Source organism: Leucoraja erinacea, chromosome 10 (genome assembly GCF_028641065.1).
Source record: "Leucoraja erinacea ecotype New England chromosome 10, Leri_hhj_1, whole genome shotgun sequence".
Classification (NCBI taxonomy): Eukaryota; Metazoa; Chordata; class Chondrichthyes; order Rajiformes; family Rajidae; genus Leucoraja; species Leucoraja erinaceus.
This window is the reverse complement of record NC_073386.1, coordinates 45,089,968-45,105,481: the sequence shown is the minus strand read 5'-3', so window position 1 is coordinate 45,105,481 and position 15,514 is coordinate 45,089,968. Positions and strand designations below refer to the sequence as shown.

The 15,514-nt window shown below is 39.3% G+C and overlaps 1 protein-coding gene across 1 annotated transcript in view; it reads right to left on the bottom strand.

Annotated features, from left to right (window-relative positions):
- The window catches only part of dock7 (dedicator of cytokinesis 7), a 134,540-nt gene that overhangs the window by 34,694 nt on the left and 84,332 nt on the right, over nucleotides 1-15,514 (bottom strand). Inside the window, 10 exon segments of the mRNA XM_055642095.1 lie at nucleotides 329-346; nucleotides 1,868-1,964; nucleotides 4,372-4,507; nucleotides 4,903-5,085; nucleotides 5,871-6,025; nucleotides 10,002-10,171; nucleotides 11,352-11,491; nucleotides 12,557-12,727; nucleotides 13,421-13,534; nucleotides 14,314-14,454. Of these exon segments, the coding sequence (XP_055498070.1) occupies nucleotides 329-346; nucleotides 1,868-1,964; nucleotides 4,372-4,507; nucleotides 4,903-5,085; nucleotides 5,871-6,025; nucleotides 10,002-10,171; nucleotides 11,352-11,491; nucleotides 12,557-12,727; nucleotides 13,421-13,534; nucleotides 14,314-14,454 (1,325 nt within the window).

The window sequence follows — 15,514 nt, the reverse complement described above, 5'->3', positions numbered from 1 at the left end:
CAAAGTTATTTAGCTGGATAAAACAGAAAAATACAAATCCAGCATTTGCAACTAAAATTAATATTTTAAAAGATGGTGGCTAATTTGTAAAGTGTTCCTTCTGGCATTTAGCAGGCTCATTCCACTTTTTAATTTAATACACAGAAATAATTTTTGCTATTGATCTCAGGGCACAATAATTATTCACACACACAAACACACACTACATATTATATCAAGCAGATGTGTGCACCAAACAGAACTCAGCCCAGTTGTAAATCAATGTTTTAATTTGTTCACCAATGTTATGCAGAAGCAGGGATGGAAGCAGCAGCCAGTGTTACCATACCTGACAGATTTCTGACTTCTTTAACAAACAGCACATGTGAAGAAATAATTACAGCTGTGGATTAGGATATAGGCAGTGAGACAGAATAAGAGCAAACTTAACAACCAAGAATGCTACATCAGGAACACACCAAGCAACTCAGCCACCTCAGGTGCTTAAAGTCACTAACTCTGTTGTACTGAGACAGGCAGACTGGGAAGGTCCCATACTCTATCCTTGGCCTTAATGAACCAATGAATCAGACAATCTCCTTAACATCAACATTGAAATATGTGAAATATGTGAAAAGCATTTGTCTGTTGAATTTGTCCAATCGCAGCTATCTTTCTTACAAATATCACTATTGGCCTCCAGAAATGTTTGCCACCCCCCGCCAATCCCCTCACCCAACTACAGACCTTTATAAGAGAGGGTCTTAATTAAATGAGGCACATACCACACTATTTTTTGAATCCTGGATGAATGCCAGGTGAAGAAAGTTTCAGGTACAGTAACTATTGTTTCAGTTAGTTGAACAGCCTGCTGACATTTAATTATATAACGAAGGGTGGGAGGATTGTAGAGAGTTACATTTCAGCAATCAATGCTTTTAAAAGATGGGAAAACATAAAGGGTTATAATTATTGGATGTTTTATCTCATAAAATTTGACTATTTTACCTGGGGGAAAAGGAAACACAACAGGCTGTGGATGTTGAAATCTGGAGCAACAAACAATTTGCTGGAGGAAATCATGAATGATACAAACTTTCGACCTAAAACATCAACCAATTCCTTCCCCTACAGATGCTGCTCCATCTGCCGAGTTCCTCCAGCAGATTGTTTCTTATCCGAAAAAAGACCTGGTTTAATGCTCAAATATAATTCCGCTGGTACTTTTTAATCCAGATTTCACATCACACCTCACACCTTTAACAAAAATCTAAACCAGTGTTTGGAGGGCTGTGTGACCAGAAAGTGCACCGTGTTCGAGTCTAATTCTTCCTTGATTTCATGTTAATGGATGCTCATTATACCAGCACGGTCTAGTGGCAGTAAAAAGTTTATGATAAATCACCCTTTTTTGTTTTGCTCATTCAGAATAGTTGCAGGATTCCCGAAATCAAATTTCCCTCAAATGAAGGCAAGTGCAGTGAAAATATTCTTAGTATGCATCAAAATGCATCTTCAAGTTTCAGCAGAAAACAGAACCAGTGCACACCTAGCGGTGTGTGTGTTCAAGTCAAATGACCTTTTAGTCTACAAATCTACCAGGGACGGACAGGTAGGTGCTTCTTCACCAGACAGACCCAATGCATCTATGCAATGCAATGTAGACTGTCTTCTGGAATGCACTGCTGGCTCACATCATTAGGTAATTGGAGTCAATGCTCCCATCCAGCAACCAACAGCCATCAATAGAAATAAATGTTGTTGGAGGAACTATGTTTTATATACTGTGAATCCATCCTGATTCTCCATTTTCACAATCTATTATGGCAACAGTGCAATGTGATATTGTTCCATCTTATTTACAATAATCTCATTATACTTAACGCACTTATCAAGTTTTTCGCTATTCTGGCGCCAATGGGTCATATCTTTTCTCCACCTCAGATTTTCTTGGCTTCCAAAAGCACTGCCAGATGGACTTCGCTCTGCATGTGAAGCATACATTAGTGCAGTAACATTATATGGGACACGTAAAGGGACAGGACATACAATAAAAAGTATTTACTTCAAGATTATAATTACCAACTTAAATATGCATGCATTACTATTTTGTAAACAAGATTTTAAGAGTATAAATAGGTAAGCAGGTTCATAGGTTACAGTAAATTACCCTCCGTGTAGGTTAATGGTTAGAAGAATCAAAATGGAGTTAATGGACATTAGTAAGACAGAATTAGCTTCAGGAAGAGAGGGAAATCGAGGCAAATTGGATTTTCCCCCAGATGTTGGGAAGGACATAAAGGGCCTCATCATTGAGAAATCAGTTGGACCTCTTTCTCAGGGTGGAAATGTCCACCACTAGAGGGCACGACTATAAGATGAGAAGGGGAACGTTTAATGGAGATGTGTGGGGCACATGAAGGCAGATATGCCAGTGGTGTTTAAGAGGCTTTTGGAAAGGCACATGGAAGTACAGGGATAGAGGGGGGGATATGGATCATGACCAGGCAGGTGAGATCAGTTTAACATGGCATCATGTTCGGCATAAACATTGTGGGGCACAGGCCCCGTTCCTGTGCTGTACTGTTCTATGTCCTGAGTAAACAGTAAGGTACAACATAGGAGCCGACAAAATGTGTAAGAAAAAACTGCTGATGCTGGTTTAAATCGAAGGTAGACACAAAATGCTGAAGTCACTCAGCAGGACAGGCAGCATCTCTGGAGAAGGAAAGGGTGACGTTTCGGGTCAAGACCCTTCTTCACACTGATATCAGTGGAGTGGGTGGGACAAAGGTAGAATGTAGTCGGAGACAGTAAGTCTGGTGGGAGAACTGGGAAGGGGGAGGGGATAGAGAGGGGATTGAAAACCTCTTACTTTGGTTGTGCTTTTGCCAAGTAAAACCAAGGACAATCTCTCCAAATGATATGAAATTAATTAAGAGTTGGTCTCATTACAAAATTACATTTAGATGTGCTGCACAAAGTCTATATCTAGGTAATCCAACTACAATTACTGCTGAGCAAATTTGCTAACACTAAAATAAACCATGTGCTTAATTTTGTGATTCCCTCATATTTCAATGGCCATTATAGGCTGAATGGTGCCCTAGATTCCTATGATTATATCAAATATTTCAAAATTCAATAGATTTTGAATGAAAAGTAATTGTAAATAAAGCTTTGATAGTTTAGCTTCTACCATAATCACATGTATATATTCCAACCTTTATTTCACCCGTAGAATGTTTATAAAATGAATTTTAAAATGTTTTTTCCCTTGTGTTCAGTTTATTTAGAATGGAAACAGACCCTTCAACCTACCAAGTTAACGTTGACCATCAATTACCCATTCACACTAATTCTATGTTATCCCATTCCCTATAAACTAGAAGCAATTTACAGAGGCCAATTAACCAAACCTGCACATCTTTGGGTGCAGGAAGAAACTGGAGCAACTAGAGGAAACCCACATGATCACCGAGAGCTAGACAAAAATGCTGGAGAAACACAGCGGGTGTGGCAGCATCTATGGAGCGAATGAATAGGTAACGTTTCGGGTTGAGACCCTTCTTTAGATCACAGGGAGAATGTGCAAACTCCACACAGACAGCACCCGAGGTCAGGATCGAACCAAGTGTCTGGCGATGTGCGGCAGCAGTTCTACCAGATGCGTCACTGTGCCATCCTGTCTTGCTGCCTGTGAAAATTCTTTAATGTAATTGGCTGGCCATCAGCCAGAGGACATTATTGCCTGGAATTATGTTAAAGTGACAGCAATCGTGATTGGATAAAGAAAGGCTCTCTCCACTGAGATCAGTAGATTTTCTGTGCACCCTTTTTTCAAGGCCAGCCGTGACCACTGTTAATTTGCTGACCACTGCAAAATGCAACCTGAAAATCATTTCATTTAGAGGGTGAAACATTTCATTTAGAGGAAGAAAATTAATTTAAAGGATGGAGCAAGCTAAAAATACAGTGGAAAACAGACGTGGAAATTGTAAATATTCAAAACCCAGAAAACTAAAACAAGGTTAGAACGAAGTGTGATTGGAAAACAAGGTCAGAAAAAATGGCTGTCATTCGAATTTAACCTTCATTGCTTGTTCTTGGGAGAGGAAAAATATATATATTTTGGTTGAAGAAATTAATTTTTTTTTAAATTGTGAATTATAATGACAATCTGGATTTTGGAGTAATTTCTATTAAGAATACAGAAGTGCATGGTAGAACAAATACATGGTATTAAATATTGAATCGTGTGGTTACATATCGTAAGCACAAACACTAGTTAATCTAGAGTCCATGTGAAATGAGAAGTGTCCAGATAAAGGTGCCAACAGTTAGAATGGGGTCTGACAAACATGTTGGTACGGGTGAAAATAATGAAAGTACCTAATTGGCCTCTGCTACGCCGAACCATTTCCTGACGAGCTCCAATGCTTCCTAGAATCGCTTCTTCAAGTTTTGCTTTCATGTCTTTTGATTTTTTGAATGTGAGACTGTTCATTCGCTCAAAGGCTTTCTTGCCCTGTTATGATTTGAAACAAAATAAGCAACTCAATAACTTTTCAAACTGGCGTATGTAAGTATTGTGGTACAATTTTATGTCCGGTATGTAATTCACTTCAGCTTTGCAATATTCTATCTCCAACACAGCATTAGGGTTAGGCTTTGTGAACAGGGACCATAATGTTCAGAGGGCATTTAACTATGGAGTGCATTTAAACAGCTCAATTCAATCATGTTCTGACAAATATACACATGTAGCAAAGTGCATTAAAGAGCAGTAAAACAGGGATCATGGCTTTTCATTAACCTTCTGTCACAGAGAAATACAGTAAATTTGTTATTTCTGTTTCATGATTAAATGTTGGGTCTTGCATTAGCAAAATCGGGAAACTTAGTGATTTGGGGGGCTCATACCTTGTACTCATAGCAGGACACACAAAGATACATCAAGTCCAATAAGCGGTTTAGTTGAAGGACAGAGAGATCCGCAAACCACTTCTGCAAAATTGCATCATCTGCATTTTTCAAAACCCAGAGAAGACAAATCAGCAAGCTGCGGCTTGATTCTGCGGAGAAGGTAGTATACTGCCGTCCACTCTAAAACAAATCAGAGTTAAAACTCAGTTATTTCAATTCTAACTTTCTGCCACAAAGCAATGACTAAGATTCTAATACTAGTGCATATTTATTTTTATTCATGGGCCTTTCTGTCATTATTTCATTAGATTCACAGGTAATCTATATTTTCCCGTCAGTGAGGGATTGGCCTCTCAGCACCTTTTCCTTTAAATTGGAAGATCATTTGTTCCATCCAATTCAAGAACCCAGCACATAATCCAGGTTAATATTAGAGTGCAATGGAGAGTGAGTGTTTGAGTCACGATGTTCTATTGAATTGGATGCTAAACTGCATAATTGTCCACCGACCCCCACCCCCTCTCTCCCCGTAAGCATAAAAGATCCAATGATACTCTAAGATGAGTCCCTTCAACATCCTGGGGAAAATCAATTTACATCCTTAAGACAGATGATTTGATTACTCATCTTGCTGCTGATTATGCATCTTTACTCTGCAAATCAGCTGCCGCATTCCCTCACTGCAACACTCCAAAGATATTCAATAGGCTGCAAAGAGCTTCAGCATGCCTTGAGGTCAGGAAAGGTGTTACAAGTACATTGTCCTCCAAACTACACTTCCTACACTGCATTAAAATTCATCGTTGCTGCATCGTCTTCTCTGATTCTTTCAAAATTGTGATATCTACAATCTTGTAAACGTTATTTAACCACTAACAACTGACCTATCCCATTTTCTCTTTTATTCTCTCTACGAGCCGTAGCCTCTCATTTGGACCCTCTTGTAATAAAGTTGATTGCATTACCCCAGGTGTCAGCAAGAAACTGCTCGGCCGAGAAAGCTGAGGGACGGATGCTCCTGCGATTGCCATTGCGACAGTTTGATTGATCATGCTGCTGCTCTCCGTCTCATAATCATCCGTAGATGCAACGTTAGGGCGACCTCGCAGATTTTGGGATTCTTGAGAGAGGGCAAGCAGAGCAGGGGAAATGAGGAAAAATAATATCTTACATGATGCTTGAAACGTTATCAACAAAGTCATTCTCAAATAAAAAAGATGCTAATTTAATGGTTTATAAATTCTGAGATAGTTGATATACTTTTATAACCTAAAAGATAGTTCAGTTTTTGTGAAAGGTCTGCAATTACTTCTTATGGTAAAGTAAGTACGCTCTACAGCTGCATGGTTAGTTTCCTACAAAGCCAGGTTGGTGCCTAGTTGCCTTACATCAGACCAATTTGCCAGCTAAACACAGAAACACTTGTGTGATGACATCCTTGTCTAGCACCCTGATGATGCCACCTGTAGGTACATACCAGAAAATTCTACATTAACAAGAATTGGTTCATCTGTTCATCTACCATAAGCATTTTTCACATGTTCATGTTCAAAGTATGTTTGATAATCTGGAGATTACAAATAAAAACAGAAAACACTAGAAATACTCAGTAGGGTAGGCAGCATCTGTGGAGAGGGGAAACTGGGGTTGCCATTCTTTCATCAGAAGTGGATATTTTTATTAAAATAAAAGAGCTGAGAGCTCAGTGATGGGAACAAACAATTTCGAATTTAAGACACACTTTGTCAACATTGCTAGGTAAGATTATCAAGGATTAAATGTATAATGCTGCCTCTCTTATAATGGACATCGATTTCAGCCTTGGAAGTGTACCTTGGAAGTGTAGTCAGTGTAATATTTTAAATTTTACATCAGTGTTTCGAGCCATTTCATGGGCAATCACAAGCCAACTATCAATGAAGCTGAGACTGTCCCACAACTAATTTAATCTATCATAGATATAAAAATACTTTTGTTTTACTCCAGGTGGGATTTGGACACTGAATCCAGATGTCTAAGGATAATTTGCAAAATAAATAAGAGGCAGAGAGAATGGGAGATGAACAGGAAGGAACACAGAGGAAATAAATGAATACAAAAATCAAATAGAAAAATGTAGCATGAACAACTGAAAAATGTATCTGACATTAAAAAAAAGGAGTGAAAGTCAAACAGAAAGAGAGAACAGGAAAGTGATAGAACAAGAATTCACAAACTGCCTATAAAAAGAGAAAATCCAGATTTTTCTTGGAGATATTTTCAGATTACACAATATACAACATTCTGAATCTGACCTTTCTGGTCTGGGCCTCCCCCACTGCCAGAGTGAGGCACAGCGTAAATTGGAGGAACAACACCTCATATCTCACTTGGGTAGTTTACACCCCAACATCGACTTCTTGAATTTCAGGTAGTCCTTGCTTTCTCGCTCCTTCCCCTCCCCCTTCCTAACTCTCCCACATAGCCTACTGTCTCTGCCTCTTCCTTTCTTTTTCCCACCCCCCCTCCCCCCGACACCAGTCTGAAGAAGGGTCTCAACCCGAAACATCGCCTACTCCTTTTCTCCATAGATGCTGCCTCACCCGCTGAGTTTCTCTAGCATTTTTTGTCTACTTACAATATACAAGTACTTTGAAGACCATTAAATACTACCAGCCACAATACAGGTGCAAATTTTCCAGCCTACCCAGAGCATGAGATCGTTTGTAAATAACCAATAACTAACTCTTTTTCTCAAATACATCAGTACTCAATATTTATGTTATGATGAAACTTTAGATATGTTAAAGACTGATTTTTTAATAAAGCGTTAGATATGGTAGAGACTGAATTAGACACTATGATGGGGAAGACTTATTTTCACTACATAGTTGGTTGGTTGGAATTATTGCCTTTCTTATCTATATCCATCTTTTGATTTTCTCACATCGACAAACTTTTGTTCAATTCCTGATTCAGTTTCTTCTCAGCTGATATCAGGCAACTGAACCATTTTCTCAGCAGCAGGAACACGATCCTAAAGATAGAGAACTATCTTTAATTGGACTTTATCTTGCACTAAACAATAACCCCTTTATATTATCCCAAAACTCTGGGGACGGCTTAATCGTAATCATGATTAAGCCTTCTTTTTGACTGGATAACACACAACAAAAATCATTTAACTTTATCTTGATACATGTGACAATATTAAACTAAACTAAATATCTTGCTCCTTCTGCACTTTTTAATTGAAGCACTTAGGGAGCACTTTAAAAACTATTACTATGTGTTGAATGTTGATGTGCGGTGTGTGTGGTGCGATTGTGCAGTGTGTCTGTGAAATGCGTGTGCTGGTTGATTGTGCAGTATGCGTGCTGCTTATGTTTGTTGATTGTGTCCCTTTTTAAAAAGCTACTGTAATGCGCCCTTTTAAATTGCCCCTCGGGGACGAATAAAGTGCTTTGAACTTGAACTTGAACTTCTTTCTTCTAGCATCTATTTGCAGCAGTTTTCATGCTCGTAATACTTTCTGATCTACCTTTCTCCTGAGAGGGGGAAGTGGCTTGAGTAAATTTCATGATTTCAAATGAAAGTTGTGTTCAAGAATAGGTGTTTGTAATGAAATGTCTTTCGATACAATATTATTGAATGAATTTTTAGAATGAGATATCTTTAATGTTGCAAATCAGCTTTTCCACAAAACAGTTTGTTCAGAATGGAAAAAAAAATGCCCAGTTGCAAAATACTTCCACGGATTCTAACAAAACCCCAGTGCTTCACCAGGTGTGCCTTGACAATGCAGTACAACAAGCTGTTGACCAGTGGAAGTATCTTAATCAAGCCTGATGTTCTTAGGAGCACCATGGATAATTATCTTAAATGAGACCAAATAACAACTAATGACACCTTCAACCACATTAATAATTGCAATTGTTGGCAAAATCTGTTGAAGTGAACACTTTGATGTAAAAGCAATCCCTTGTTCAATTAAAGGATTTGAAAAATACCATCCTGCTTTTCTATCCTGGCCCCCTCCATTGCCAGAATGAGGACACCCCCCTCCCCTTTTCCCCCAACTCTACCCATTTTCCCCCATTAACCCTTCCATTCCCCTCCTCCTACATCCCCTTCCACCTACATCCCTTACTCTGGCTTCACGTTTCATTCCTCCTTTCTCCTTTGTACACCATTTTGTCACATTTACATCTCTAGCCTTTGTCCACCCACCGAATCAAAACCTCCCCTCACCTGTATCAACTTATCAGATTTGTCAGGTTTTGTCCCGCCTCCAACTCTTTTCCAGCTTTCTCCCTCCTACTACAATCACTTTAAAGAATCCCCGCCCAAAAGGTCACCTCTCCATGTCCTCCAGAGATTCTGTCTGACCCGCTGAGTTACTCTAACACTCTGTCACTTTTTTGTTTGTAAATTGCCACCTGCAGTTCCTTGTACCTCCGCAGCAAAAAGCTTTCTTATGGAACAAGTATTTAGGGTTGGAAATGCATTGCATCAATTGCATTTTAAAAGGAGCTGGACAAATATTTGAAAGTTTAAAAATTGCAGAATAGTAGGGGAAGATCAGTAGACCAGCTGGATTACTCTTAATAGACTCATTAGATGGGCCACGTGATTGAATCAATCCTTCCATGTTGTTTCTGTCATTCTTAGAAACTTACAACATTCTTAAGGGGTTGGACAGGCTAGATGCCGGAAGATTATTCCCGATGTTGGGGAAGTCCAGAACTAGGGGGTCACAGTTTAAGGTTAAGAGGGAAGTCTTTTAGGACCGAGATGAGAAAATCATTTTTTACACAGAGAGTGGTGAATCTGTGGAATTCTCTGCCACAGAATGTAGTTGAGGCCAGTTCATTGGCTATATTTAAGAGGGAGTTAGGTGTGGCCCTTGTGGCTAAAGGGATCAGGGGGTATGGAGAGAAGGCAGGGATGGGATACTGAGTTGGATCATCAGCCATGATCATATCGAATGGCGGTGCAGGCTCGAAGGGCCGAATGGCCTACTCCTGCGCCTATTTTTACTATGTTTCTATTCTGACATCTCCCTATTCTTTATACTAAAGATGTTATAAAGTGCTGCAGCAAATTGATTAAATTACCTGTGAAATCATAAAGCTGCGGTACAGTTTCCATAATGATGCCAATCAGCGGTAAGTATAACATTGCCACACGAGCTTTCACATCTGGGTCTGCATACCGAGGATCTGAATCATGACTCGACAGCAAGTTGTGAACAACACTGATGACCTTCTTGTGTAATCCAAACAAGCTGTAAAATGGCAGATTATTGGTAAAGGTTATCCAAACTACACCAACCTCATTAAGGAGACAGATTTGTTGTCAAGAGACAGTTACAGAGTCAGGTAAAAAATATTTACATATTATCCTCCGAAATTCACTTCAAAAATAAATCACAGTTATAACCAACCATTTTGGTTCATTCTTTTCCTGCTCTCATCTTTTTCTTTAAAGGTGCATCAATAACATTGGGACAATTCTGAATGTAGCAGTAGGATGGAGAAGTATCATTGGTTAATGCTGAATACAGTCGAACCTCGTTATTGCAGACCTCTTTATAACATATTTCGGTTGTAGAGGGCTCGGGCATCTGTTCATGATGGTGGTTTGCAGGCTGTGTGCAGCGCTGCGTTGGGCAAGGGACAGGCAGCAGACGGGAGAGAGCAGGCAGTAAAACATGGTCAAGGGTTTGCAGCGGCTGCAACAAAGCAAGACCCTGGGGTGTTGGATGCAGATGCAGCACCCGTCGCTGCAACGCATGTGTCAGTAAGAAGTTAAGAGCACGAGGCTCCCAGTGCACCGCCCCACCCCACCCCCCCCGCCCCCCCCCCCCCCCACCAGGTTATCCAAAGAGCTGGCGCCACGTGGCGTGCTTCCGATTGTGAGATCGGAGAGAGCAAGCAACATGAAAGTGGTGGGAATCCCAGGCCATACCTGTTGCACCACATGTAGGGTTGGGGCTCTGTAGCTCCCAGGCCCGTGAATTCCCCTGGATTACCCCCCCCCCCCCCCCCAAAAATCCCCCAGAGAGGTCGGGTAGTTTCCTCCCACCCGCCTCGAGCTAAACGGTTATAGGGGACATCGGCAATAACGGACGCAATTCCCCCTCCATATTGTCCGTTATAACATGGGTTTATTATATTCCCATATTTAACATCCACCCACATCTAGTTAAGCAATACAACTCATTAGAATTAGATTCAGTTCTAAGTTCAGTTTCTAAAATCCCTTTTGTGCCAAGTTCACAATTTTGGTGAAATTGCCGAGTGAACAGAAGAGGAAAGTAGTTGTCTAGAAATTCGCCCTGGTCAGCATTGCAGAAATAAAATTGTATACTACATCCCCACTGCTCTGGAGAAGGATACTTTATTTGACATGTAACAGTAACCTGTGTGCAAACATGCTATGAACATGCACATTTTCCAACTTACCCCTCTGCCTCTGGGTCTAGAATAAGTGTTAACTCAGTGAGCACAAGGCCTGCTGGGTAATGCTGCTGGCGGAATGGGACTGACAACTCAAACATATTTGCAATCTTCTGGTCTTGGACAATTGTAGAAAACCCAGAGCTCTAGAGAATTCAACACAATAGAATGAATTACATCATGCAAATCAACCCTACCCATTTCTCTATCCTTGTTCCTACATACATTTATTTTCACTTACTCAAAAACATATTTTGATCCTTTTTTTGAATATAATAGATTTGAGTCCATTGCCTCTCAAACACGAGTGTAAAACAGTTTCTCTTGTCACTTATTGAAACGTCATTCATCCAATTATGTCCATTTTCCTCTAATCCAGTTCATTCATTTGCAAGAAGCACATTGTTTCTTCCTAACCTTTCCCATTATTTCATAATTTAGAACACCTCTAACAAATTATCCCTGTAATATTTCCTGAGGAAAATAATATTTATTCTTTTCATTTTTTATTTTCAGACAGCAGCCTAACAAATCCATCTTTCGCCAAATTTGCTCAACACTGTTCCAGAAGGGTAAATTGCAATAAAGACACCCCTCCACCATGATTTTACCTACATTTTATAGGAATTATCCATTACATCCTCTGTTCCATATTTTTTTTTTTCACATTTACTCATAAGTACCAGGTATTGATTACATTTCTAAGGCCTTATCCATGTTAAATATCCCTTCTAATATTTTTCGAACCCAATTCCAAACTTCCCAGCTCTTCTAAATCATCCACCATACAGTTAACCCACTTTTAGTTAATTTCTTTTAAATTTACAATCTCAAGTTAAGCACATTGATTTAAAAAAAATGTTTTTTTTGTCATCCATGCATTTTATTAGCTTCTCATTAAAAGTTTCTAAAGTACCTTTGCAAATCCAAAGCCTACCGCCCTTAACGTTACTGATATAATCGCAGTGGTCTCTCAACAGAATCCTGTGAGACATCATGAAATAAATTTTCAACCATTCTGATCCACTGGTCTTAGCTTCAGATTTGTTTCCTCCCTACCAATATCTTTTCAATCCACTTTGCCTACTTACCATTAATTCCACATCCCTAATCTTTCTGAATAATCTTATTCAATTATCTCCTGTCTGCTGCCTTGTTCAATGCTTGTTTTGTTTTAAAGTTTCAAATCAATTCCCAGTAAAGAAATCTACCTGACTAGTTGCAGATGACACGGAGGGGGATGGAGAGGATGGAGGCGTGAGGAGGCTGCATGGCAAATTCAGTGTGACGTAATGTTCATGACTACAAACGATCCGCAGAAAGTCTAATCTCAGTGATACAAGCATACTTGGTGTCTGCAATGCGTAGAGCTTTGAGGAAACCTGCACAGAACAGATAAACAGCAGATACAATTTTTATAAAGACATGGAAATCATTGTAAAATGGTAAAGTCAAACAATACATATCTAAAATTAAAATAAATAATATTTGACATATTATTAGTCGCTATGAATATATTTTCCTGTCACGGTGTGGATGTGTGTGTGTGTGCGTGTGCGTGTGCGTGTGCGCGTGTGTACGTGTGTGTACGTTGTCAGCCATGATTTGCCAACAGTGGTAATATTTCATGGAATTATTTCCAAATGGGAACATGAAAGGATGATTTGCTATAATGCAATTTCTTTCTTTCTGTTAATCTGCATAAGTGACTTAAAATTCATTTTAAGATTACATTTTTTTTAAAGTGATGACTTATTTAATAACTTCAGAAAGCTATTTCCTGGGCAATTTGGTCTTCTTCATCTGTATTTAAAATTTGGTTTTCTGTTTGGAAAGGCTATGGAAGTTTATGGGTGGTTGAACCCTAAAATTTCTAATTTCATTCAGTGGGGTCAACATGAACTAGTCAAATGGAGTTAACTGCTGTTGTGCTTGATGTCATTTGTTTTTTGTGGAACAAGGAACAAATCTGGATTTTTTTTTTACATGTACGGCTTAGTATCAAACTTGCAACTAACTTTATCTTTTGTACCATGGGACAGAGTTAAAAAGTAGGTAATCATAATTTCCAATACCTGCTTCCAATAGGTTTTGATGAGAGAAAAGACAAAGCCACGATCCATCACAGAAAACAGGTCGTTGAGAAAAAATGCAAGACTGATGTTTAATCTCTCAATCAGTTCTACATCCTAAAAACAAAGGACTCATTAGTTGCACCATCAGCATCCTTCTGCAAATCTTAATTTGGTAAATAATACCGAATGAATACAGTAAAATCCTGTCACTAGAACCCAGAGCTGGAAAGAGAAAATGTATATTTTCATTTTGCCCCCACTCTTAGGACTGGATTTATGGCTGGATTATCTGTTATTTCCCCCCCATCCCCACTGTTTTTCAAAATGTCTCTCCTTTTCTGAAAGCACACATTTCCAGCCAGCATCCTGCCTGTCCAATGCAGCCTTCATCATGTTGTTCAAGAAGGAACTGCAGATGCTGGAAGATCGAAGGTACACAAAAATGCTGGAGAAACTCAGCGGGTGCAGCAGCATCTATGGAGCGAAGGAAATTAAATTGGTAAATAATACCGAATCCGAGTCTGAAGAAGGGTTTAGGCCCGAAACGTCGCCTATTTCCTTCGCTCCATAGATGCTGCTGCACCCGCTCAGTTTCTCCAGCATTTTTGTGTACCTGCAGCCTTCATCATGCCTGCTCAACTATGAAAAGCTGCATGTGCATTCATAACCAAACTCCAATTATTTTGTTGCCTCATATTGACCCAACACCTGCAGGATAGAAATCAGAAACAGAAATCATATTTTGTTTCTCCTCTTCTTAGCCTGTAAATAACTAACGGATGATCTGACTGAGGTCAGTTAAGGCAGCAAAGATCAATAATCAAATTTGATTTTTATCACATCCGTACTTTCAGGCAACTGAAAATTGAAATAAGAATGTATTCAGTCCTTACCTTTTGAAACCTTGTAACAATATCTCCTGTAATCATGCTGACCAGTGCAGCAATATCATCCATGAATCTTTCTGGAAATCGAGCTTTTCTCAGGATGTCAAGTTTATCAGAAAAATATAAATGGTGCACCATGCTTTTCACCTGTTTAATCAACAACAAATTAAACAGCATTAACCCAGATATATTTTAGTGATTTTAAAAGAAGAATTTTCAGGATACTTCATGCTCTGTATGGGTGCCAATTGACCCAATGGCAAATCTAAATTGTGAAAGCAGGAAAAGATTATTTGGACCCAAAAGCCTCCCTATTATTGATTACCCCAAGCTCATTTAACTTGCATTATTTCTCAATTAATGGGGCTGTCCCACTGTATGAGCTAATTCAAGAGTTCTCCCGAGTTTCCCCTGATTCGAACTCGGAGAATTACGGTAATAGCCGCTCGTAGGTACTCGGGGCTCTCGTGGACATTTTTCAACATGTTGAAAAATCTTCACGAGTCTTCACGAGCTTCCCGCGTTTCCTGAGTACCTGCAGTTAGCGTTACAAGCTGCTAAGAGACGTCCCGAGTTCCGACGTACCCGCTCCGTACATTCTACGTGCTTACCATGAGTTTGTTTTTTTTAAAACTCAGGAGAGCTCTTGAATTACCTCGTACAGTGGGACAGGCCCTTTATTCCCTCATCAAATACATAACTATTTATGTCGTTGATATACTTATACCCTCCACATCCATTAATTTCCCTTGAAACTTATTGCCTACTACTCTGAAAGGATTAGGGAAGGAAGGAAAATTATTTTTACTCATTAATTAGTTTCCTGTAAATATAAAATAAGAGTTTAAAATAAGAAGTCCGGTCACTATCTTGCAGAAGTTAATTGGGTAATTTTGAACTCTTTTGAAAGAGTACAGAGGAATCTAAAATTTGAGAGCATGGGTTTAGGGTATTGGGCAGGAGATATCGGAGGGATCTGAAGAAATAACTTTTCACCGAGACGGTAGTTGGTATCTGGAAAATACCAACTACCTGAGAGGGTGATGGAATGGAATGTATTACTTTATTGCTAAGGCACAGGCACAGTGATTTTTTTTGTTTGCATACCCAAGGTATGCAAACTCAATTTTTGAATTAAGGGACCATCACAATATTTAACAAGTATCCAGACAAGAAGTTACCTATAAAGCCATGGGCCATGAGCTGG